We start from the raw sequence: 24,172 nt of genomic DNA on the forward strand, positions 1-24,172 counted from the left end.
GGAAATACTCTAAATATGCTATACCCAAAATATTGCCATTTTTCTCTGTCAGCTGATACTTTTTCCTACTCTACAATGCCAATTTTGTCATTAATTCTCTTTTTGTTTGAGACAGGATCTCATGTAGCATGGGAACTTGCTGTGTAGCTGAGGTTGACCTTGAACTCCTGATCTTCCTGCCTCTGTCTCCCAACTGTGGGACTGCAGTCCTGAGCCACCATGATTGGTTAGAATTTGTTTTTGATGAAGAAAACTTTTTCTTTTGTTTTGAGACAGGATCTTACTCTATTCCCCAGGGTAGCTTGAACTTGGAATCCTCATTACTTGGCGTCCAGAGTGCTTGGATTATAACGCTATGCCACCATGTGAAGCTGAGATTTTCTTTTCTTTTCTTTTCTCTTTTTTAAGAAATGAGTAGAAGCCTAGATATTTGTAGAATAAGTAAGAAAAAGTTTTAAAATACTACCAGGTTCACAGATGGAAAATAAAACCAGCCATTCTCTTTATTCTGCATTCCCATATCTAACTATTTAACATTTTCTTTATTGAGGATCAAAGAGAGAGGCTGTTGTTCTGTATGTATATGCCTGAGGTGGGGAAAAGCATTACAATTTGTGTTACAATTTGTAGGGACCAGTACAAGGCTCCATATGCAGGAAAGAGAAGCACTTCATAGGCAGAATGATGTCTAAAGGCTGGGTGTGGAAAGAGAGCTCAGAGAAGTCACCTGACTCAGCTTGGCGCTCACAAGGAGCTGGCAGCATTCATTCATTCATCACTCACATGTACTGATGTATTTATCTGTTTGGAGGGTCTCACTGTGTCTCACAGACTGTTCCTGAACTCACCGAGATCCACCTGCCTCTGTCTCCTGAGTGCTGGGATCAAAGGTGTGCGCCACCACACTTGGCCGTGATTTACATCTCTAATACCATACTTGTTTTCTTACCCATCTCTGAATGGAGCTAACGTCCAACTTCCCTCCTCGGTGCCCTAGCATAGTGGACACAGCAGTGTCAGCGGATAGTCCTGCGTCAAACCCCTGGGGCTCCTTTACCCACTCCCAAGTCTTGTTCCTCACTGCCTCCCATCAGCCCTACCTCATGGCTCCTCTCCACTCCTCTTAGAGTCAGGTCACTGTCTATGTGCCTGGATTATTGAATCCATGAGTCAGTCTCCCTACAGTTAGCCCTGACTTCCTCTTATCTGTTTTTCACACTGAAATAACATGTAACTCCCATTAATCTCTCCGTCTTGAATACTCCACTAAGTTCAAGGTGAAGTCCAGACTCCAGATGTGGCTCCCAAGACTGTCCTGCATCTGTCTAAGGCTCTGCTCCCTTTCTCATCTCCCATCGTGCCTTGTTCTCGCTGACAGCCAACGGAGATGTGCATTACAGAGGAAAAGAGAAAAACTATGACAGGGAGGGGGATGTGGGATAGAGGTGGTGGAGTAGAGGGAAGCGTGTTCTAAGAAGCAGCCTTGTCACTGCTAAGTCACAAACTCTGTAAAGTCTAGAAACAGGCCGGAGTCTGTTTAAAGCCTGGGACCTGGTCAACATGGTGTTCAATCAACACGAAAAAGTGAGGTTTCCGTGAATAGGACCATGACAACGGCTTACTTAGTTGGAAAAGAAATTAATGTACCCCAGTTTCCCTCCCTACCCCAAATAGCCACCAGTAAACTAAAAGCTTAAATGTAGAGCCACGTAAATGCTCAAAATTAAGCAAAATATTTGATTGGCTTGTGGCCTGGAACTCACTGTGTAGACCAGGCGTGGGCTGGTAGATCTCTGCCTGCTTCTGTCTCCCAAGTACTTTTTACCAACTGAGCTACCTCATCAGCCACTCTTTTGTTTCTTAGGGTTTTATTTTTATTTTTAATTATGTCTATGCAGGGGTGGTGGTGGTGGCGGTGTGTGGTGTGGAATGTGTACAGGTGCCTGCAGAAGCCAGAGGCATCAGATTCCCCTGGAGCTGGGGTTACAGGCAGTTGTGGGCTGTCTGACATGGGTGTTGGGAGTTGTGGGTTTGTGGACATGGGTGTGGGCATGCACAGTGTGTATGTGGAGGTCAGAGGACAACTCGGAGTTGGTCCCCTCTTTCTAATTATACGAGCCCTGGAGATCATACTGAGGATGTCTGGCTGAACAGCAGGCCCTTTCCCCTGGGGCCATCTCACAGGCTTCTGTTTGTTATAAAGTAACAGCTTTATTAGCAGGAATATGTGACAGCAGAGCACCTTTTAGAGTTTACGGTGACTGACTGTCTGTGCACCTTGTGCCCAAGCAGGCAGTCACCTGTCTGTTTAGTCTTGAGAGGCCCCCGGGCCTTCTGGTCATGCTGGGGGAGGGTAGCTTATCTAAAACAGAGCCTGGAAGAGCCTGTGTGCCTCATCATGGGAGTGTGTGGACTACATCTCTTTTGTAACCTTATAATAAATACTATAAGGTGATTAAATGTGGTGATGGAGGACTATAATTACTGATGTATATTCAGTGAGAAAAGGAGACCGTAAAACTGTAACAATGACTGTTTTATAGACATATATGTTGACCTATATGTTCATAAAAGAGACTCCTTAGAGTACCTAACATGGATATGTCTAAGCATTGAGTTCAGATGTTCTGATCTTGCTTATTTTTGAACAACTTGATTGAGATATACTTCACATATCATATCATTTATCTATTTAAGGTACATAGTGATGTTTATCACATTCCCAGGTTATGCACTCATCACCACAATTCTAGAACATTTTTGTTAACCCGGGGCCCACAACCTTATTTTACTTTCTATGTGTGGATTTGCCTATTTTAGACATTTCATATAAAAATTGGAATTATACACAGTATATGGTCCTCTGTAACTGACTTCTTACATTTAAATATAATGTTTTCAAGGTAGATCTATACCATAGCATATAATCAGGACTTCACTGGTCTTTATGTCTGTATAATTTTCCAGCATCTGTATAGATTACATTTTACTTATTGATTCTTCACTAGTGGACATTTGGACTCTTTGTACTTGCCAACTGTTATGTACAAGTTTTCATTTTTATTAAGTACATAGTGAAGAGTGGATATAGCTGGATCATATGATGATCCCATGTTTAACCATTTAAAGAACTTCTAGACTGTTTTCCAAAATGGGAGCAGGACCAATTTTACATTCCTACCAATAATGTATGAGGGTATCACTAATGTTTATTACCCATCTTATTCTTATAGTGGAGCAATAAGCTACCTTGTTTGTATTTTCTAAATTTTGTCTAAACATTTGTTACCTGTATAATTAAGAAAGCATTTCAGACACGAAGGGTGGGAATATGCTCACAGAGTCAGGCTAAGTGCAGAAAGCAGACTACAAAGTTGGTCATTCCAGATACCCCCAATACTATGAAAATAATTTGTTTAAAATAATTCCTTCACATGGCTGGCTGCCTCCCCTCTCCAGGCTCTGTGCAGCAATCTTGAATCTCTCCTTTCAGTTAGTCCTTATGAAGCTTCTTTAGTGTTGAGAAAGGACACTCCTGGAGGGGCTGTGTGACCATCCTGGTGTGCGAGTGACGATCCTGAATACTAGGGCTATAGAAGTTCTTCTTTATGTTCTAAGTATTTCCCCTTTCTCTTTCTGAGCACACAGTAGCCTCTGTCTGCCAGGCACAAGACATTTCAATAAGCTGCTATAATACCCTGAGATTGTGTGAGATTTAGTAATTACAATCAATGTAAATACATTTATCAGTCCTTTTGTTTCTATCCATAAAGGGCTTGTAACTCAGTATTCACTGCATTAGAGAAAAGTCAAGAAGCAATTGAAATTACAAGTGAAGACCACATTATACAGGTTTGTTATTTTGGAAATTTATGCTTATAGCTTCAATTTGTTTGTTCTCATTTTTAGGACAGTAGCCCTACAGTTTGATTTTTTTTTTCTTTTTTAAGTACAAGAGGGCACTTTTTCCCCCCTGAGGTGATTGTAAGAGCAAAATCAATAAAATATGTAATGTAAAATAAACTCTCTAGGTAAGAAAAGATAACGACTCCTTATGGTACTTAGAAATGTAGATATGCCAGGTCTTCTCTCATTCTTCTTCCTGGGGCGGTGGCTTTTGCTTAACTAGGAGCTTGTCTGTCAACAGGAGGGCTGCCTGCCAGGCGGCCACACGCAGGCTCGCTCCGCTCCGCTTCCATCTTTCCTCTCTGTTTTTGCAGGCAGGTTAAATGTATAGAAACTTACTCAAAACAGTTCAAATGCAGAAAGTAACAGACTAGACTACCATCGTTAGCAAAGCGGGTTCTGTAAGAGACAGATAGGTGTCTATAAAGATAGCATGGCTTTTACTAAAAGACGCAGCTGTTGGGGGTAACATTCCTCTAGTCTGGGAATGAACTCCATTGATTTCAGATCACCGAATCTGACTTACTATTTTGCTATTGGTGGTGACTTTGGGAGTTGGTGCCAAGAGGCAACACAGGCCAGGAGTTGAGGGCACAGGCTCTGTCTGCCTCAGCCGTGCATCTCTGGGCCAGTTACTTGATCCAGCTGAATCTGCTTTCTCTGACAAATGGGAGAGACAGTAACAGCAGCCACGTGCCTTTCATAAGGTTTGAGGATTACCCGAGTGGATGTGTGTAAAGTGCTCACTGTCTTGATAACCACTGCCAGTTTCTGCTTTATCATTTCTGACTCGTCGTTGTCACCAACACATGCTCGGCATTGGAACACTTTCCCTTGTCTTCGTTGTATTTGAAACTTGCATCTATAAACACTTCCCAGCTTGTCGCCTGCTTTCCACACACTAGTCATTTGAGTTAACCAGAAAGGCGTGTCCTCTTCCTCCCGACCAGTGAGCACTGGTGACTTGCAGAGGTCCGGGGCAGAGCCTGGGTGTGTTACAGCCCGGCCTGCTGCTTTAGTTCACTGTAGCAGCATCCGGGCAGCTCGGGGGCGGCAGCCTGGGTTTGTCCTGAGAACAGGCCTTCCTTGTCCTCCTCGAAGTTGGAGTGAGCCCTAGACAGAGCAGGAAGCCCAGCCATGTGCCATTCCAGCAGAAGCTTCTCCCGCACGAAGCTTCTGTGGCCCTGGATCATTGATGACAAAGCCCAGGCTGCTGCGGGCGGGGTGGTGCTTATGTGGAAGGCTGTTATCTTTTCAAAACATCTTCTGAGTTCACTTATTCTTTTTTCTTTGTCTCTTTCCAGTATGCAAACCCTGCATTTGAAACAACGATGGGTTATCAGTCAGGGGAATTGATAGGGAAGGAGTTAGCCCAAGTGCCCATAAATGAAAAGAAAGGGGACTTGCTTGACGCCATAAACTCGTGTATCACCATAGGCAAGGTGAGTGGGATGCTAGGACCGTTATCGCCTCCAGGTAAGAGGGGAGACGTGGTGTTCATTGGCACCTGTGGAGCAGGTGACCTCAGCCCTACCCTTTTCCCAGAAGTCCCTGTTACTCTCACTTTACAGATGCAGAAACCGAAGCCAAGAATGCAATATGATTAGCCAGTAAGCAGAGTCACTGGAATTGACCTTAAAATTGTTGTTTTTATCTGAGTGATGGGTGAATAAGTTGGTGTTTCTAATAGCTGATCTCTGAAGGGGTAGATGTTGGCACCTGGTTCTGGGTAAGGGTCGCCAGTTCGGCAGCACACCCTCAGCCATTCACTGAGCAATTCTCAAACTCCTGCTGTGTGCCAAGCTCCACGCTGAATTCTCCCTAGAAGGAGGATCAGAACAAGACCACCTCCCTCAGGGAGCCTGTTTTCAGAGCTGGAAACAGAAGGGATCGCTGTTGCAGTGTGAAAGGTTGTATGATCCCAGTGCTAAAGGAGCAGACCAGAGGCCGTGCAGCCAGCCAGACCTCCTCTGCTGCGGCCTGGCCGCACTGCCCTGGGGCCGGGCTTTTGGTGTGATGAGAAAAAGAGTCGGATCAGTTACCTTCCATTTTCTTGGTGAACGCCTTTGTTTTTCACACTTGAGAGAAGGCTGTGACGGTTACTGTGGCGGTGTGCTGCCGGCTGCCCAGGCCACAGTAGCCGTCCTTCTTCCCCAGTGCCAGCAGGCAGGGGCCATGCACAGGTTACACCTCTCTCGGCTGGGGGGGGTGGGTTGCACGGGGTGGGGGGGCACAGGGAATAGCTCCTGTGCTTTCCTGTGGCTGCAAGAACCAGAGATTGCCTTGAATTGGGAGCACAGAGGCTGGGCGTGGTGGCACTCACCTTTCATTGCCACACACCAGCGGCACAGGCAGGCCCATCTCTGTGAGTTTGGGGCCAGCCTGGTCTACAGAGTGAGATCCAGGACAGCCAGGGCTGTGTAGAGGAACCCTGTCTCAAAGTAAGCAAATGAAAAACAGAAGAAGAACCTAGAAAGAGCAGGCAAGGGCCCAGCAGCACACTCAGGACTCAGGATTAGCTAGGCACTGCCTGAACCCTCCTCCCTTCAAGTTTTAAAATCAGGGTGCTGTTTGTCTTACTAGAGTGGAGGGGCTTCTGGGGAGAGAGTGATAAAGACAGATGGACAGAGGCCTCTGCTCTGACGCACTGCCGTAGGTGACTGTTCTCTTCAGGGCTTTCCCAGAGCCGTTCAGTTCTGTCATTTTTGTCCTTTGGCGATACTTGGAGCCAGAGGCTCTGTTGTTGATTTGTTTTGAGATAGGGTCTCTCTCTGTAGACCAGGCTACCTCAACTCAAGAGATCCACCAGCTTCTCCTTCCCCAATACTGGGATTAAAGGTGTGTACCAGCATGCCTGCATGCCTGGCTTTTTTTAAGCCAGTGTTTTTATTGTTGGATCTCAGCTAGTCTGAACCCCTGCCAGGCATGCTGGATCCCTCTTACTGAGGAGGGCCAGTGGGAACAGGGCATGCGGTCAGTGTATCAGGCTGGTGCACACAGTACTTCCATTCTGCAGGATTGACACTGTTGGGGACCCGTGCAGAAAGCCTCAAATCAGAATAGCAGAAACTCCTCTCTAGAGACTTGGCATGATTATGAGCAAAACCCAGAAAGGCCAAGTGTTACTGGCCTATTTGCTACTCTGTTTCTGAAAGGAGTCTGGCCACTTAGGACATTTCCGAGCTTTTAGGGAGTGTGAAAAGGTGATTTTACCCATTGTCAATGACCTGTTGGTTCACTGAGGTGAGAGGGTAGACAGTCTGTCTGACCCAGTCTCTGTAGGGGAAGAGCTAGTGGAGGGGTCAGTGGCCTTGTGGAACCATCATGCTGTGGTCAGCAAGGACAGCTCAAATGTCCACTGGGTACCAATATGGCAGGGAGAGAAGATTCAGAAAATGGTCAGATGGCCAAAGCTGTAGGCATCAGGAAACCCTGGGCCAGAGGAAAAATCCCCATGCTATTGAAGCAGAGTATTACAGACACCCATCATGCCACAAACCTTCCTATCTCTTGCTCTCTTTGGGGTAGATAGAGAGGCTAACTTGATTTTTTAGGTTCATATGTATACTTCCTTGTATCCTTTTTCTTCTTCCCTGTAACTCCCCTGTCAGGGCCTTATAACCTCTGTCTTTCAGGAAGCTAAGCTTTACATGGCTTTCCCTGTCTAGACATCTTGACTTTCCCCTTTTGTTGCCCCACCCCTGGGACACACGTGCACATACACGCACACGCACACACACATATCCATCTGTGTGTCTGTCTGTCTATCATCTATCTACCTACCTGTCTGTCTGCCTGCCTATCTGTCTGTCTGTCTATCTACCTACCTGCCCACCCCTCTCTCTCAATGCAGGATAAATGTTGACTATTCAGATGCCTGTCAGTGCTGAGGTGTGGTCTCAGGACCCTTTGACCTTCCTTATTTCCTGTGATCCTTCCCCCTTCCTTGCTGACAAACTCCACTTCCCTCCTCTACTTCCCTTCTGTTTCCTCCACAAATTACCTGGACTCTGACCTTTACCCCCTTGCTCTTGTCCCTCAATATCCTGCTGTCACTTGAAATGAAATTGTCAGACAGTGATCTTCCTCTCACCCTCCATGAACAAAAACCCCAGTATGTTTTCTAGTCAGTCCCTGTCCATAGGCTGTCCTCACAGTTACCTTGTCCTAGATCCCTGAAATAAACTGATCCCGCTGTCTTTCGCCTCCTTCAAGCCCATCACCAATCCCTCTGGCCGCTAACTCCCTTGCTTTGAGTGTGTGCTGTTTGCCCTGATCTGCTCCAGGACTTCCTCACACTCCTGCAATTATGGAGGCCAAATCCCTCCACCCTGTAGAGTGCATGGCTGGTCTTAGTGAGATAGCTTTCTATCATGTTGCCCCCTTAGTATAGTGTGCAGATTGCTTAGCCTGGTGACGAGGATTCTGTAGTTGACCTCAGCCACTCCGTAAACAAAGGCCTCATGTGTTCTTTGATTGTTTACCATGGGTAAGCATTGTGCCAGCCCTGGGGACAGGACAGCTGGATGACAATGACTTAATTTTATGACAGTGATTGCCAAAGGGGCTACATCAATAGCCACAGAAGCGCAGCCTGGTATGTAGCCTGTGCCAGACAGCAGCAGGGGAGCCTGGGCCTCACTGTGTGCAGCGGGGCGCTCACTGGGGACAGGACTATGCAAGAGTACTGCACCCCAAACTGGCTGGCCGCGGAGCTCACCAGCTGTCGGCCTTACCAACTAGAAATCTCTATGACTACATTCTAAGGAAGTACATTTCTTCCCAGGAATTCATAACTGAATGTTTTTGTATTTGTGATTAGTAAATATGGTTTGTGCCAAGTACATTTGTTTTATTTACATTGGCGACCCCAAAAACTTAGATTTAACATTGTTCCCCCCGCCAAGTCACTAACTTGATCATCTGCTCCTTTTGGGGACTGTAGTGCTGGTGTGGCCTGTAGACCTTGGCTTGGGTCTGTCAGTTGTCTGAGTTGATTCAGAAAGAGCTAGAGAAGAATATGCTGAATCTGTTTTTCAATGTGCTAGTGTCTTGATCGTATTGACCTGCTGTTTCTTCTCTTTGTTTTCATATAATGTAACAGTTCTCTTGGGATGTAATTCTCACACAACACAACTCACTCATTTAAAGTGTATAATGCATAGCACTTGGGAGGCCAAGGCAAGAGGGTCACTGCAAGTTTGAGACCAGCCTAGTCTGTGTAGCCAGGCCCAGGCCAGCCAGATTGCCTAGTGCGAACCCACCTCAATCGAGCCACCCAAACTACATATCCAGTGATTAAGTATATTCCTGTAGTTGTGCAAACGTCAAGTGTCCCACATTGCCTTTGGTGGTGCTCTTAGAGCTTCTACTTCCAGGGTGACCCCATGGGCTGTGGAGATGAGGACTGCCTTCTTGCTTGGGGATCCCTGCTTAGTCTTTGCTGGTTTGGGGCCCAGCCTGTCTCTGGGCTGGCTGCACCCACAACTGAACTGTTTGTGACCTGTTCCTCTGCTGAAGCACTCAGTAGACAGAACTAGCTGTTTTTGACATGGTCCTAAAAAATGATTGTTTTCAGAATTGTGTCACCCAGCAATCAATAGTACCTGAATGTCTTAGAGCTCTGGGTCCTGAGAGTTCTGAAGGGCCAAGAACACATCTGGGTGTTGTCCCAACAAGGGGTCAGATGATAATGACAAATCCCTAGCTGCCCCCATCACCCCAGAGGAAGGTGTGCCCTGTTTCCTCCACAGCCATGCCCTTTCCTGTCGAAAGCATCCGTGGCTGTACATGGGAACTCTTAAAATCATAACCCCATGCTTTTCAGCCTCACCTTGTTCTCCTGCTGCCCGAGCTCAAGTCTGAGCTCAAGGGTCATCCCATCCCTTGGGGGACTGAAAACCCCCAAATCCAGAAGGACTAAAGCCATTCAGAGTAACAAACTAGTGGCAGCCACAATACCACATTACCACAGTAATGGCCACAAACTGCTCTTCTGTGCCCTAGTCCTGAGATTTCTCCTGCACTATGTACCAAGGCAAAGTGCTAATTCCCGTCTTCACTTCTGCCAGCAGGAGTTTAGAGAGGTGGCATTAATGCATTGAGTGAGGGGGTTCTCTCTTGCCAGCAGATGACCATGGGACATGTGACCACTTACACTGAGGTAACTTGACCTTTGTCAAGTGGACTTGAGAGGGGGGAGGAATCTCAGGTTACTTGAATTACATTTTGAATTGGAATCACTTTTTATCTTAAGTTCTTACATGGTGATTAAATGAATTGGAACCAAAATGGAAAATGTTCCTGGGTTTATGTTTTAAACCCAAAGTGTAATGATGCTTACATTCTATTTATAGGAGTGGCAAGGAGTTTACCATACCCAAAAGAAAAATGGAGATAATATACAACAAAATGTGAAGATAATACCTGTCATTGGGCAGGGCGGGTAAGTGCAAACAATGGGCTTCAATCAGCAGTCCGTGTTTTGAATTTGCTTTGAATTCCTAAGTCAACTCAGACCTGCTCACAGAAGTGGAAAAGGATTGGAGCAGGGCCAGGTGCCTCAGCATGGCTTTCCAGGGTGGTGGCTCCTTGAGGACCGGCCACCTGACTTGAGACAGTCTTCTTTATGCGGTGTAGATTGACAGAAGACGTCAGTGTTTATATTCAGATCACAGTTTACCTGTGTGTATAAGCGTTTCATCTAACTGGAAGTAGTCATTCTTGCAAAGGCCTGCCACACCAGGGAAAATACTTTGGATGCTAACAGATATGTTAGGGCTGGAGAGCTGGCTCACTGGGGAATGTGCCTGCTGTACGAGTATGAGAATCTGAGTTTAGATCCTTAGCAACCCTCCCCACACAGCCCGTGTGGCCTCATGCCGGAAACCCCATCACTGGTGGGTGGACATCCTGGGGTCTGGCTGGCTAGCCAGTCTAGCTGTGAAATGGTGAGATCCAAGTTCAGTGAGAGATTCTGTCTTAATAATAATTAATAATAATAATAATGAGGAGGAGGAGAGGCAATTGAGGAAGACATCACAATGTCAACCTCTGCCTCCACACATGGCCACATAGGCAAGCATGCATGTGCTCACATACATATATTGTAAATCATAAATATATATCAAGAGCCTAAAATTTTTAGATGCCTTGTCTCAGAACCTATTCAAAATAATAGAGAAAGTTTCTAGAAAATTCTGAGTATGAATTACAGAATACCCAACAGTAAAATACAACTTTTGTAAATGATGATCATGGAAAATTAAGTTGTAAGGAAAAAACCTTACTATACTGTTAAATGCAAAGTATAAAGTCAGACCCAGTGTATGATGCATTCAGGAAAGGAAAGGAGGTAAGAGAGGAAGTGTGGCCCACAGTATCAGGCGCTACCTCTGTCCTCTAAGCACTTCCCTCTCGAGTCAGGCTCCTGGCTATTGGGAGATGCCGATTCATTTCCTTCTGAGTGCAGCTCTGTTTTGTTAGCACAGCACACAGTGGTGTCTCCACTTCACACATGTGGAAACTGAGTCGCAGAGAGGTCTGGTTTCTGGCCCCAGCCCCGGCTGCCATGTATGATGGTGCCTGGTGCAGCCCTCAGTGCTGAGCGCTCAGCTCCTCGCGTGCTGTGTCAGCAGACTTGGCTGCCAGTTGGTGACTGCCTCAGGGAGGCAGAGCTGTGGGAGCTCTCTGTTCGGACTCTTTGCTCTGTTATGTCCTCTCCAGTTTTTGTTTTTGTTTTTTTGTGATAAGTATATAGGGATTTGATTATGGGGGTGGGGTGAAAAAAACTGAGGAACAATAAATAAATGGGACAAGTCAGCGCTTCTGTGCTCAGCCCTCGTCGCTTTGTTTTAGACGTTAGCTAACTGAGGCTAGCAGGGACCTCAGCCTGTTGTGGCCTGTGGCTGTCTCCATGCGTGGCTGTAAGCAGCCTGCTGGAACTCAGAGCTTTAGTATAAACACTTGTCAAGATGGCGTTAGGGAACCAAAGGCTAACGTGCAGTACTCTGTTAGAAGCATATGTATCTGTCATGTATTGTCTGTTGTCATAACCAGGGAAGTCACTGCTTTTTTCCAAAGTCATAAGAGGGTGTTTGTAAAGTTCTGTTCATCAGTTGGTGGCCTTGCCCTCCCCCCCCAACAAATACACAAAAATTAGAAAAAAAAAAATGCTCTCAAAGCATTTTATATATTGCTAAAGGGAAGTATTCATTTCATAATGAAAAATTAACTGTTTATACCGAACTAGAGTCAGGAGAAAACTAAGGCATTGTTTTCTATTCACAGGAAAATTAGACACTATGTGTCCATTATCAGGGTGTGCAACGGCAGCGATAAGGTAAGCAAGGTGCCCCGGACCTGCGTTCCAAGCAGGATGCTTAGGCGATCAAAGCTAACGGCCTGTAAAATTTCTTTTCAGGTTGAGACAGTAACTGAGTCTGTGCCGATGAACAGTCAAGCAGGTATGAGGCCGTGTATTCGTTCTTGAGGTTGAGTGTTGGGAAACTCACAGATTCGTTCTTTGATGGGCCTGCTCTGTACAGTGGTGTTTGCACAGGACCTTGTTCTCCTAGCGCCGACGACACTACCCGGCGTGGTTTGAGGTCAAGGATTTGAGTGCTGTGGGCATCTCGACAAGTGCCTGGGCTGGGTGCTGGCCTTTGTGGGAAGAACTGATGATGCAGCGCATGGCTCGTGTGCATGTGTGTGGGGTGGAGCATGATTTTACAACCAGAACTGAGCTTTAAGAGGCAGACAGAGTTGAGTGGTGCCCAAGTACTTTAGCAGGGCCACCTTCCTCTGTCCTGACAGTTGTGCCCACCATCCTGCGGGCAGGTGTGGCCTGTCTTCTGATTATTGCTCAGATGCCGCCATTTGTCCTGCTGCACAGGCCTCTTCTCTGGCTGGGAGTGCTTTTCTCCTTCAAACCTAAGTCATGGTTGCCAGCGGCTTCCTGCTTTCGCCCTCACACACAAGGGGATGGACTCTGGGGGCTTTCCTTCAGGCATGCAGAAGAGGGAAAACATGGTATGTGTTCCAGAAGGAGGAGTGTGTAGACTGGCAGAGTAAGTCAGGATAAGGAGTTGGAATTAATCATAGTCCTAAAGGCCAGGTAGGAAATCGGGCTTTTTATTCATAGGCAGTTGGAGTCTCTGAAGGTGTCGGAGTAGGGGATATTACGGAGACACTTGAGCTCTAAGAAGTTCTTATATTGTGTCGAAACCATTCACATGGAAGGATGTGTTGGTCACATTGTGACCGAGAGGAGAGGAAACACTGGCCAGGAAAATGAGATGACAATAAGAAGGGGAGCGGGAACAAACTGATGGGGTAGGACTGGGAAGAAGACTGAAGCCTGGAGACGGAGGGTGTGGTCAGGACTGGGGAGGTAAACATGGACCACTTTACCTGTGCCGTCCTGTTTATTGCTGTACAGATTTATAGTAAACATCTGCCGGTCACTGGCTCCTAGGCTCTTCAAAGAGGTAAGAACTTGAGATGCAGATGTTTCTGACCAGAAAAGCACCAGCAAGTGATGACGGCGTGGGACTGCTGAGAGGGAGCCCGGGGTGTGTGTGGAAGTGGGAATGTCACAGTTGCTATGGAAGAGAATGACAGTGGACATGTGAGGCAGATCCCTAGTGAGCCCCTGAGAGAAGAGGAGAAGTCAGGCAGAGAAAGGAGTCAAAGCGGGGAGGCAAGAGTGTACCCCAGCAGCGGAGGGCGGGGACAAGTGCTGCCTGGTCAGGGCTGGGTGGCCCAGAGAGCGCAGGACATGGGCACTTGGGCAGGAATGCCGGGACTCTGACTTACATTTGAGAGCGCTCAGGCTCAGTGGAGAGTGAGGCAGAAGCCACGCTGCAGGGAGCTGTGGAGTGAGAACTGAAGTGGCCGACGGGGCCTGCCTGCCACGGCAGGAGCTCTGTGCTGCAAGTCCACAGAGCACGTTGCTGGGGGTTTGCTCGTGGTGTTTTGTTGGTTTTAGTTCTTCAGAATAGCCCTGCAAAGTGGGCATGACCGTTATTAACACTCCTTTACTACAGAAGAAAAAACAAGAGTCAAGGAAGTTAAATGATAGCTTAGAGCTAGGCAGCTAGGAAATGAATGAGCGGGGCTCGGGTGGCCGTCGGTGACGGTCAGAGGACAGGCTCGGGTGGCCGTCGGTGACGGTCAGAGGACAGGCTCGGGTGGCCGTCGGTGACGGTCAGAGTACAGGCGAGGTAGGAATCTACCCAGTGTCACGGCGCTGCACCGTTTGTACCTGTGTGATGAATGAATGCTCCCTAGGAGCTGCTGCCGTCACCCAGGTGAGCCACCCACCTGATCTGTGCATCCCTGGGCAGCCCCCTGAAGGTCTGGGGGCTGTTTGGCCTCAGTGGGGCAGGTGGGCCATCAGGCCATGGACAGCAGAAGTCAGTCTTCAAGCAGAAGTAGGGCTTATCAGAAGGAAATAGAACCCCTTAAGATTGGGCCAGAGTCGGGAGCCAGGGGACGCCAGGCAGCTGTCCCCTCTGATCTGGGCGTTGCCATGGGAACAGCATAGCCGGGCACCACTGGCTCTGGCGAGATCCAGGTTTGGGGCCTCACTTCTTGTTTCACTTGTTCCAGGGCAGCTCTGAAAAGGTGCTCACTTGACCTAGGTCACCTGCTACTTAGGTGCGGAGAGAGGGAGTCCCTGGCCTCCTTCCTCTGTAAAGGGAGGTCCTGAAACTCCCCAATCGAGAGAAAGATGTCTGGGGGCCTAGGAAATTCCTAAGGTCCTCACACGTTACATTTCTCTTAGCCTATGTGTAATTTTGGGTGATGCTGTACCTCACTACAACAAAATGGTTGTAGTGTTGGAGAATAAACGTTGATTGCTCTGGCTTGCCGTCACATGACAAGCTTTGGTTTAGGCAGAAGAGGGTGGGCCCAAGGCCTCAGGTACTTCACAGGTCTTCTTACGGCTGGCAGGGCTGGAACTGTTGCTTATCGATGTCACATCACAGTTCTCTGAAGAGATGCAGAGGTTCTTGGATCTCTAGAAACAGAAAGCCTTCTCAGGAAGAGTGGCGAGGACCATTGTCTGAGATTGGAGGTAGCCAGGGAGCTTGGGGCTGGCGGGTGGTACTTCTCTCTCACAGGCCTGCCCTGCTGAGGGCCTGAGGGCACACACTGCAGTCTGCAAGGCCCCAGCACGGGAACTTGTGGGCATGTTGGCTAAGATACCTGCTTCAGCTTTCTTGTATCCAGACTGGAGTTCCTGCTTCCAGGCCAAAGGGTTCCTGCAATTAGGGTGCAGACTGGAGACAGTGTCTTCCATTGCCCAACACTGCTTCTCCAGAATTCCCTGGATTGCCCTGTCAGGCCACAAAAACGTTAATGTCTCTGAAGAGATGAGCAGAGTTTAAGGACCCCATTTTCTAGGACAGAAAACCAAGAGCAGAGTTGTAGACAGTCATGGAGGCCTATTTCGAGTTGTTTCCATGTACAGGCATGATACCTTATCAGAGTGCTGTGTTATCTGTTGAGCACCCACTGTGTGAGCCCTGGCCATGGTGCTTCTTCAGGGCTTGCAGTCTCTTAGGAATGTGGTCCCCTGGGTGTGCCCTAAAGGCTGCATCTGGGAGCTGGGCCCAGTCCAGGACTGTACGGTCCACCTCGACTGGCTGGGTGAAAATTGTCCCTGAGTCACTTATAAAGGGCTAAGGGACACAGTGGGAGCAGCATTCCTGATGGGGTTGTTGGGGGCAGAGGAACTAGGATTTATGAAGAAATGAAGTAACTTGAAAGTGTTGCGGTGGCAATTGGATCTCCTTGCACCCTGCTCCCTCTGTTTGCCACAGCCACAGCCCCATCCTGATCTCACGGTGCTTTTCTGCCATAGTCTGTTCTCCCTCCAGTTGACAATATTAGTATAATTCTGCTCCCCTGCCTTGCTCGGCTCTAGACCACCCCCCTTTGAGGATATGACTTTAACATATCCATCCACATATCCCTGATGCTGCAAGGGAACATCTGAAATATCTGACTTATGATAAGAGAAGGGCTCATTTATTTTGGCTCACATTTTGGAGGCTCTGGCCCATGATCATTTAGCCTTGTTGCTTTAGGCTTTCGGTGAGGCAAACATGGCAGGAGCGTGTGGTCAAGTGAGATCACTGCTTCTTGGCCCAGAGCAAAATAAAGAGAAAGGGAAGAGCCTGAGAAGATCCCGAGGTGACCTAAAGACCTCTTACTCGGTTCCATCTCTTAAAGGCGCCCTGCATCCCTTGACCCTGTGCCCCGCTGCCTAAGCTCTCATAGCCATTCCTCAAGGAACATGTAGGGAACAAAGGGGGCAGTGTGACATTCATAGGACCGAAAGCATCATCCTGATTGGGAGGGACAGTCTCTGAACACATGAGCCTTTGAGGGGTAGTCAAGATCTAAACCACAGCCCCAGTCTTAGGTGCTGTCACAGGGCAAGTGCTTGGGAAATGTTTGCAGGGTGGATGAAAGAGAACAGAAATAATTCACAGTCCAGCTCACTAGACAGTGGTGTAACCATGAGTCATGGTGAAGCCCTGAGAAAGGAAAGACACTCATCACTACATATGGTCGAGAGGAGGTGCCACTCGAAGGAGTGAGCATCTTGAGCCAGTGTAGTGTCACCTCAGATGAGAGGAGCAGATGTCAGGGCTGCTCCAGAAGTGTGAGCAGAGCAGCTGGGCTGACAAGCTCCAGACCAGAGAGAAATGAAAGGCAGGCTGTTGTGGGCAGGCTACACCTTTGAAGGCCAGGGAGGTAATCTCCTCCTGGAGGATTCTGAATAGCAAAGCTAGAGTCAGGGTGGTTCCACACATCGGCCCTTTTATCTGGGCACAGGATTGTGCAGGTGTCAAGTAAAGCAGGCGTGTGCTTACTGAGCATCTGCTGTGTGCTTGATGTGTCGCTGGCCGCCACAAAAGACGGCCCTCAGATTGCTCACAGTTGTCTTGACAGACAATAATAAAGCCAGTTAGTTGCCTTCACTTACGGGATGAGGAGACATGTGGGAAGTTTCCTGAAGGTTAAGGTACCCAAATTGTATCTTCCTAGAGAAGCAGAGTTAACTAGGGAAAGGAGGTAACGTGAGAAATGGGCATTCTTAAGTAAGTAGTTTGTAGCAGGGTGTAGAGGTGGGGGGGGGCATGAACCGATAAAATATAAAGACTTCTTGGGGGTCTAGAGAGTCAGGGCCAGCTCTGTAGGATTCCGAGTGCCACCCTTGGGAGTTGGATGCTGACCCTGAGGACTGATCAGCCAGGGATGCATTATGATTAGGAAGGATCTGATGAGATGGTGTAGAAGGCTCTGTGGGCTGCCTGTAGGGAATTGGTCAAGTGGGTAGGTCCTGTCTGGTGACTGGGGGTTCAACGGAGTTAGAAAGGATAAGTTCATTTTGGTTGAGTTAATTTGCAATAGCTAAAAAGTATCCAAATGGAGATGGCCAGTGACCCATCGAGATGTAAGTCTGGAACTCAGGAGAGGATGGGGTAAAACGGCTACATGGAAGTTAGATAGAGCTGCGAGAAGCAGTGAGGGTTCTTTGAAGGAGGTTGTGCTTGCTCCAAAGAGAAAGGAGTGAGGCTGGAACCTCTGGAAGCCAGCCTTTGACACTGCCCGGGGCGAGGAAGAGGGGAGCACGAAAGGATGGAAGGAGGAGTGAGGCGGACAGAGAACCAGGGAGTGTGGTTCTGCAAACAGAAGTGGCCAGAAAGAGGGCTCCCTTGTGTCTAGCAAGATGTCAGCAACAAGGAGGTCCTCCTTGTTACACACATGCACATAGAGAAGATCCAGGCCGTGGTGGGTCAGGAAGCAGAGCTCTGAACGTAACTCAGCGGTAGAGTGCTCACCTCGCCTACTCAAGGCCCTAAGTTCCATTCCCAGCACCACAGGACAAAACCAGGTGCAGAACCTTCCCCGTGGTGCAGAGGAGCACTGGGGCCCTGCACTGGGACCGAGCCTTGTGAGCAAGGCAGAGGCGCACGACCCCCTGCTGTGAGGGGTGGACTCAGGGCCTGCTCTGCCACTCCTACACTCACCTGCTGGTCGCTCCCTGGTTGCTTTTGTGTGAGGTGGGGACATAAATTGTTGTGCACTAGTCATCAGCACCACACTAGGCACCCACAGGCACATGGAGGGGTGGCAGGAAGGGTGGGCTCGCTTTGTCAGTGAGCAGATGGAGCAAGGGCTGGGGAGGAGCCATAGAACTGTTATTTGGAGTCTACAATAGCAGTGGCATCTTTTTTTTTTTTTTTTTTTGAGACAGGGTTTCTCTGCGTAGTTTTGTGCCTTTCCTGGAGCTCATTTGGTAGCCCAGGCTGGCCTCGAACTCACAGAGATCCGCCTGGCTCTGCCTCCCGAGTGCTGGGATTAAAGGCGTGCACCACCACCGCCCACTAGCAGTGGCATCTTTTACTGAAAAGAGGAATTGGGGAGAAAAACAAATTACCCTCATACTGCACCCCAAACTTGCTCCACATATGACCTTAGGAAAGAGAAAAACGTTCTCTCAGGATATTGCAAAGAAAATACCTTTTGTTTTGTTTTGTTTTGTTTTGTTGTTGTTTTCTCTTTGAGACCGGGTAAATGAGGATAAAATCCCTCTGTTTCACTTCTGGTTGTTTTCTTTCTTTGAACTTGGTAAAGCTCTGAGAAAATGAAGGCCCTCAAGCCACAGTGTGTGTGGTTTGTTCCCGTGCACAGTGCGGGGGTTCTTGGGGTCTCAAAAGGTGTTCGAGTCCTTTTACTTGTGGACTCCTAAGGTTTCATTGATGTCCTTTGCTGGTATTGTCACTAACATCTCTGTAAAGAAATGACTCATGCTTTGTTTCCACAGATAATCAGGCAGGCAAACATAAAGAGAGGAGGAAAATTTCCATAGATGCCAAGGCGGTTTCCTCTAAAGCAAGTGAAGGTGAGTGGCAGACTGGAGGGTGTAGGCCCCGAGCACAGGACTCGCGGGCCTGCAGTGTCGTTTCCTGGTTACCATGCACTGTGTCCTTCTGGGACAGGTAGACTCCATTGTAAGCCTTGGAAATGAGTCAATAATAAGGAAAAAGCAAAGAACTAGGGACTAGCTATTCTATGTGATTTTCTAAACTCTCTGCAGGAGGCTTGTCTGTTAGTCTGCTATCATGATGTCAGTCACACACACATTTGGTAATTCTGAAGGATAGGTTAGTTTGCAGTTTACTATGGAAACTCACCCTTTGGAAGTGGAGAGCTTAATTTGGAGATTGTAAAACTCTCACTAAGAAAATATTATTTAAGTTTAGATTGAAATATAATTTTTGTTTGTTTTTGTTTTTCGAGACAGCCCTAGTAGTCCTGGACCTCACTATGTCAACCAGACTGGCCCCTTCCTCAGTGCTGGGGTTAAAGGCATGTGTCGCCATGCCTGACATGGCTGAAATGTAATTATTTTTAAACCGAGTTTCATATAGCCCAGGCTGGCTTCAAACACCCTGTATAGTCCAGGATGACCCTTGAACTCCTGATGCTTCTGCCTCCATCTCCCAGTGCTAGGATCCCAGGTGTGTGCCAACTTGCTCAGCTGAAATAAAAACTTAAGACCGTGCAGAAGCATGCTGACCAACGTGTTTTGTTGTTTCTAATGCAGTCACCATGCCCCTTCCCCAACTCGTGTCCTCCTTCCCCCCTTTTAATTAGCCACCGTGTTCATACTGCCTGTGTCTTCGTGGGCACAGGGCTAATCACTGAAGCATAGGCAGCCTACCAGGGGCCACATTCCTGAAGAAAACGATTCTCCCTCCCGAGAAGTCATTAACAGGTAGTAGCTGCTCCGCTAGGGTAGGCCTGTGAGCCCCCTGCGCCGAGAACTCTTGTGGTATTTTAACAGTGTGTTTGCCTCCCCTTCTAATTATGTGGCATTAGTACAGAGAAATGCAGTGGGGTTTATTATGTTGACTTTTTACTCAGAGACTGAGGTAGACTTACCTGTTGAGCCTAAGAGTAGATAGTGAGTGTGTGTGTGCAAATTCTTCAGTCTCTCTGTGACACATGTCTGCATCTTATTTATTTTTACCTCATTGCATTTATGCTTTTTATTTTCTCAAATTATTTTTAAAATAAAAATTTCTTTTAGTTGACAAATTTTAGAATTGTGTGTATGTGTCTTAGACAACATGCTATTTTAGAATATGTACACATTGTGAAATGACCAAATTGAGCTAATTAGCAAATGTTTTACTTCACATCCTTAAAAATCGACCTTAGAAATTTTCAAGAGCACAGTACATGCTGCCCAGCTGCCCTCTATTCTGATTTTGATAAGCATTTTCATTCTGTTCCTAAATAAGAGCAACTCCTTTTCTAACTGTGATGAGATGGTGGGGATTTTGTTTAGTGACTTTATTGTATAAAGTGTAAAGTTGGCAGCCATGTGCTAATCACTAAAATTAGATTTGAGTTTCGTTGGTTCCCTGGACTGAGGACGTTTGAGGCTTCCTGGCCTGGTTAACCCTAGACAGTCGCTCTCCTCAGGCCTTAGTTCCTTAGCTAGTGAGTTGAGGCTGAGGCATCATCTTGCTGGACAATCTCTCACCCTTTCTGGCCTTTGGTAATCCTAACGGTGGGTGTTCACAGAGACACAGGACTCGGGACACACTCTTTCCTGCCTGTGCCTTGTCCAGACTTCCCTTATCCCGGAAGAGCCATGTCTGGACACGAACAACAAAACCTAGTTGTAAGGTTGTTAGCCCAGATTAAACACACTAGAAGATAGCACTAGAGAGAACCTTGGAGATCTGAACCAGAAATTGATTTAATTAATTTAAATGCTAAGTGGTAAAGCCCAAGCCATTGCTCCCACCTAATATGGAACATTGGGGGTATGGAGCTGTCTTCCAGAACATCCCAGCCCCTGGAGAGCAGCAAGAGGTGTAACTAAAGCCTTATTGTTGTAGACACAAGAAAAGGTTGTTTGGCTGGGACTTGCTAAATTGTTCCCTCTGTCTTCTCTGTGACCTATGACATCAGACGTTCAGGCCATGGGGTCGTGTGTACATCCTAGCACCTAGAACTGAAGGAAGCGGAGCTGGTAATGCAGAGCCCAGGTTTGTCTTGTGAGGAAAGGAGGAAAGCTCAGTCAGTGTGCAGACACACCAGAGCCTTTTGTGTGCCACTGAGCACTCTGATGCCCAGGAAGGGAGGGCACAGAGCCCTCGGTGTCTAGACAGATGTCCAAGGTCGGCACACCTGATTGCTCACCCTTTTCTCCACAGTTACCAATCAGAGAAGACACTCCTCTCTGGCCCGGATACACTCTATGATGATCGAAGCACCCATCACCAAGGTTGGTCTCCGCTGAGTGTGCAAGCCCCTGATGTTCCCAGTGAATTGCTTCCCTGGCCAAGAGCGGGGACCTGCGGGAAAGAAGGGTGCTCCTCAGCTGTGTGATGTTGTCTCCTCTGAAGAAGGATGGGCTAGAGACACTGTAACTCACACTGACTCAGTGGCATATTGGCGACTGTTAGCAGCTTGACTCTCGACTGCCCCCTGGTGTCTGGAGGGTTACAAACTCACGTCTTTCTTCCCATGCTGTAGATAATCAACATTATCAACACTGCCCAGGAAAACAGCCCTATGCCTGTGACAGAAGCCTTGAACCGTGTGCTGGAGATTCTGAGAACCACTGAGTTATATTCACCACAGTTTAATGCTGAGGATGACCCTCACGCCGCCGACCTCGTTGGGGGCTTACTATCTGTGAGTTGATTTGCCCGGGCCCCTGCTGTCTGTTCCTGTTTGCTTTCTCGGAGCTTATCTGGACGGGCTCTGAAGTCAAGCAGGGCATCTGGGTAGGGCACAGTAGAGGCCATGACTCCTTCATGGTTTCTCTTCAGCTATGCTTGGACTAAGAGGTGCCTGCTGCTTACCTCCCAGGGAACCCTCAGCTTGGAGCAGAAGAGAGATGATATTGATCTGTTTTCCAGTGTCACTTAGGGTTTTACAAGTCGTTTATTTAAAGAAGACATTTTCAGTTGTATTAAAGGGTTTTTTTGGTTTGTTTGTTTATTATGGTTTTGTTTTATTTTGAGGCAAAGTCTCACAATATAGTCCTTGCTGGCCTGGAATTTGCTAGGTAGACCAGGCTGTCCTTGAACTCATGGAAAGCTGCCTGTTTCCGCTTCTCGAGTGTTGAGATTAAGGGTATTGTTGGACTTTCTTTTGGGACCACCAGCCCCCAAATAATGACATGGAGACTTATTATTAATTATGAAAGCTTGGCCTTAGCTTAAGCTTGTTCTCAACCAGCCCTCAACTTAACCCATTTCTATTAATCTATTTTCTGCCACATGGCTGTTTCCTATCCTCCATTTGTACCTCCGACTCCCTCCGTGTTTCTCTGGCTTCTCCAGCACGCCTAGATTCATCCTGAGTTCTCTCTCTCCCCGGAAGTCCTGCCTATTCTCTCCTGCCTAGCTATTGGCCATTCAGCTCTTTATTAAACCAATCAGAAGACGCCTTGGCAAAGACACATCTTCACAGTGTACAAAAAGATTGTCCCACAACAACACCCAGCTTATCTTAAAGATTTTAAAAGCTGAGAAAAAGAACAGCCATTCAAGTTTCATAGTCGTGGTAGGAGTGTCACATGGTGGTAGAATGCTTGAGTTCCATCCCCAGCCCCAAAAAGAAAACAACAAACCAGACAGAACCTCACACCTTAAACCGAAAGCTACATGACAAATTGCAAAACAGAACTCTCTCCTGCTTATATGTTTAAAAAGTGCCAGGGTGCAGGGCACGGTTTTACCTCCAAAGCATCCCACCAGCCTTTGGATAACTTTGTAGGAAAGAAGGCCTTAGGGGTGTGTCTCTCAGACTCTTGAGGAGCCCTGGACACCAACACTGCAGCCCAATCGGAGCAGAGCTTGCACAAGGAAGACAAACTACACTATACCGGTGTTCTGCCAGCTGCCTTAGTTAGAAACAAAACTTACTCCCTCCCAGTTCCTGATATCTGAAGTCACTAGATTTCAAAAAAGTAAGTTTGGACAGTAAATTCTAGAAGGTGGGGTGATTCCCAGTGGTAACCTCTAACTGTGGTCTGTAGGTCAGGTGAGCATGTGGAGGGTGGGTGGGGTGGGAGTGGAGACAGAGATTGTGGTGTTGGAGCACAGAGGATGCTGAACGATTGGCTGGTGCTCAGCAAACAAGGGGAGGAACCACCTAGAAGGTGCCAAAGGCCAGGGTGGTAGTGGCACAGGCCTTTGATCCCAGCAGAGGCAGAGGTGGAACTCTGTGGGTTTGAGGCCACCCTGGTCTACAGAGCGAGTTCTAGGACAGCCAGGACTGTTACACAGAAAGACTCCATCTCTAAATGTTCCCCAACCCACCCCCCAAAAAAGGTCAGAAAGAAACGTTCTAGAGATGCAGAGTTTGGAGAGGGCAGAAGGAGACTGTCACTAGAGATGCAGAGTTTGGAAAGGGGGAGGAGACTGTCTCTAGAGATGCAGAGTTTGGAAAGTGGGGGGAGACTGTCACTAGAGATGCAGAGTTTGGAAAGGGGGAGGAGACTGTCACTAGAGATGCAGAGTTTGGAAAGGGGGAGGAGACTGTCTCTAGAGATGCAGAGTTTGGAAAGGGGGGGGAGACTGTCACTAGAGATGCAGAGTTTGGAGAGGGCAGAAGGAGACTGTCTCTAGAGATGCAGAGTTTGGAAAGGGGGGGGAGACTGTCACTAGAGATGCAGAGTTTGGAGAGGGCAGAAGGAGACTGTCTCTAGAGATGCAGAGTTTGGAAAGGGGAAGGAGACTGTCTCTAGAGATGCAGAGTTTGGAAAGGGGGGGGAGACTGTCACTAGAGATGCAGAGTTTGGAAAGGGGGGGGAGACTGTCACTAGAGATGCAGAGTTTGGAGAGGGGAAGGAGACTGTCTCTAGAGATGCAGAGTTTGGAGAGGGGGAGGAGACTGTCTCTAGAGCATTAGTTGGTCTGGGCAGGCAAGCCGGTCACCTCATTGGTATCAACCCTGCCTGAGCCTAGGTTCCAGGAGAAGAGCCCAGCACCCAGGAAGTGATTGAATTTGGGGCTGGTCACAGTGTTCAGCCTGCTGGAGTGGGCAGCTTTGTAGTGGGCTGGATTATCCCGTGGGGCTGACCACCTAGCTTTTCTAAGGTGGAAAGAAGAGCTATAACCATTCTTTCTCTTGTTTCCTTGATTTTCACCAGGATGGCTTACGAAGGTTTTCAGGAAATGAGTATGTTCTTGCAACCAAAAGTAAGTTCTCTGTT

At 47.7% G+C, this 24,172-nt stretch overlaps 1 protein-coding gene across 2 annotated transcripts in view; it reads left to right on the top strand.

The window, feature by feature from the left end:
• The window catches only part of Pde8a (phosphodiesterase 8A), a 130,587-nt gene that overhangs the window by 90,750 nt on the left and 15,665 nt on the right, over positions 1-24,172 (top strand). For both annotated transcript variants that reach the window (XM_006969981.3, XM_076546029.1), the window contains exons 7-15: positions 3,774-3,852; positions 5,211-5,348; positions 10,263-10,351; positions 12,196-12,247; positions 12,329-12,371; positions 18,752-18,829; positions 21,159-21,229; positions 21,481-21,642; positions 24,110-24,158. In XM_006969981.3, the coding sequence (XP_006970043.1) occupies positions 3,774-3,852; positions 5,211-5,348; positions 10,263-10,351; positions 12,196-12,247; positions 12,329-12,371; positions 18,752-18,829; positions 21,159-21,229; positions 21,481-21,642; positions 24,110-24,158 (761 nt within the window). The remainder of the gene's footprint in view (positions 1-3,773; positions 3,853-5,210; positions 5,349-10,262; positions 10,352-12,195; positions 12,248-12,328; positions 12,372-18,751; positions 18,830-21,158; positions 21,230-21,480; positions 21,643-24,109; positions 24,159-24,172) is intronic.

Source organism: Peromyscus maniculatus, chromosome 1, assembly GCF_049852395.1.
Source record: "Peromyscus maniculatus bairdii isolate BWxNUB_F1_BW_parent chromosome 1, HU_Pman_BW_mat_3.1, whole genome shotgun sequence".
Lineage (NCBI taxonomy): Eukaryota > Metazoa > Chordata > Mammalia > Rodentia > Cricetidae > Peromyscus > Peromyscus maniculatus.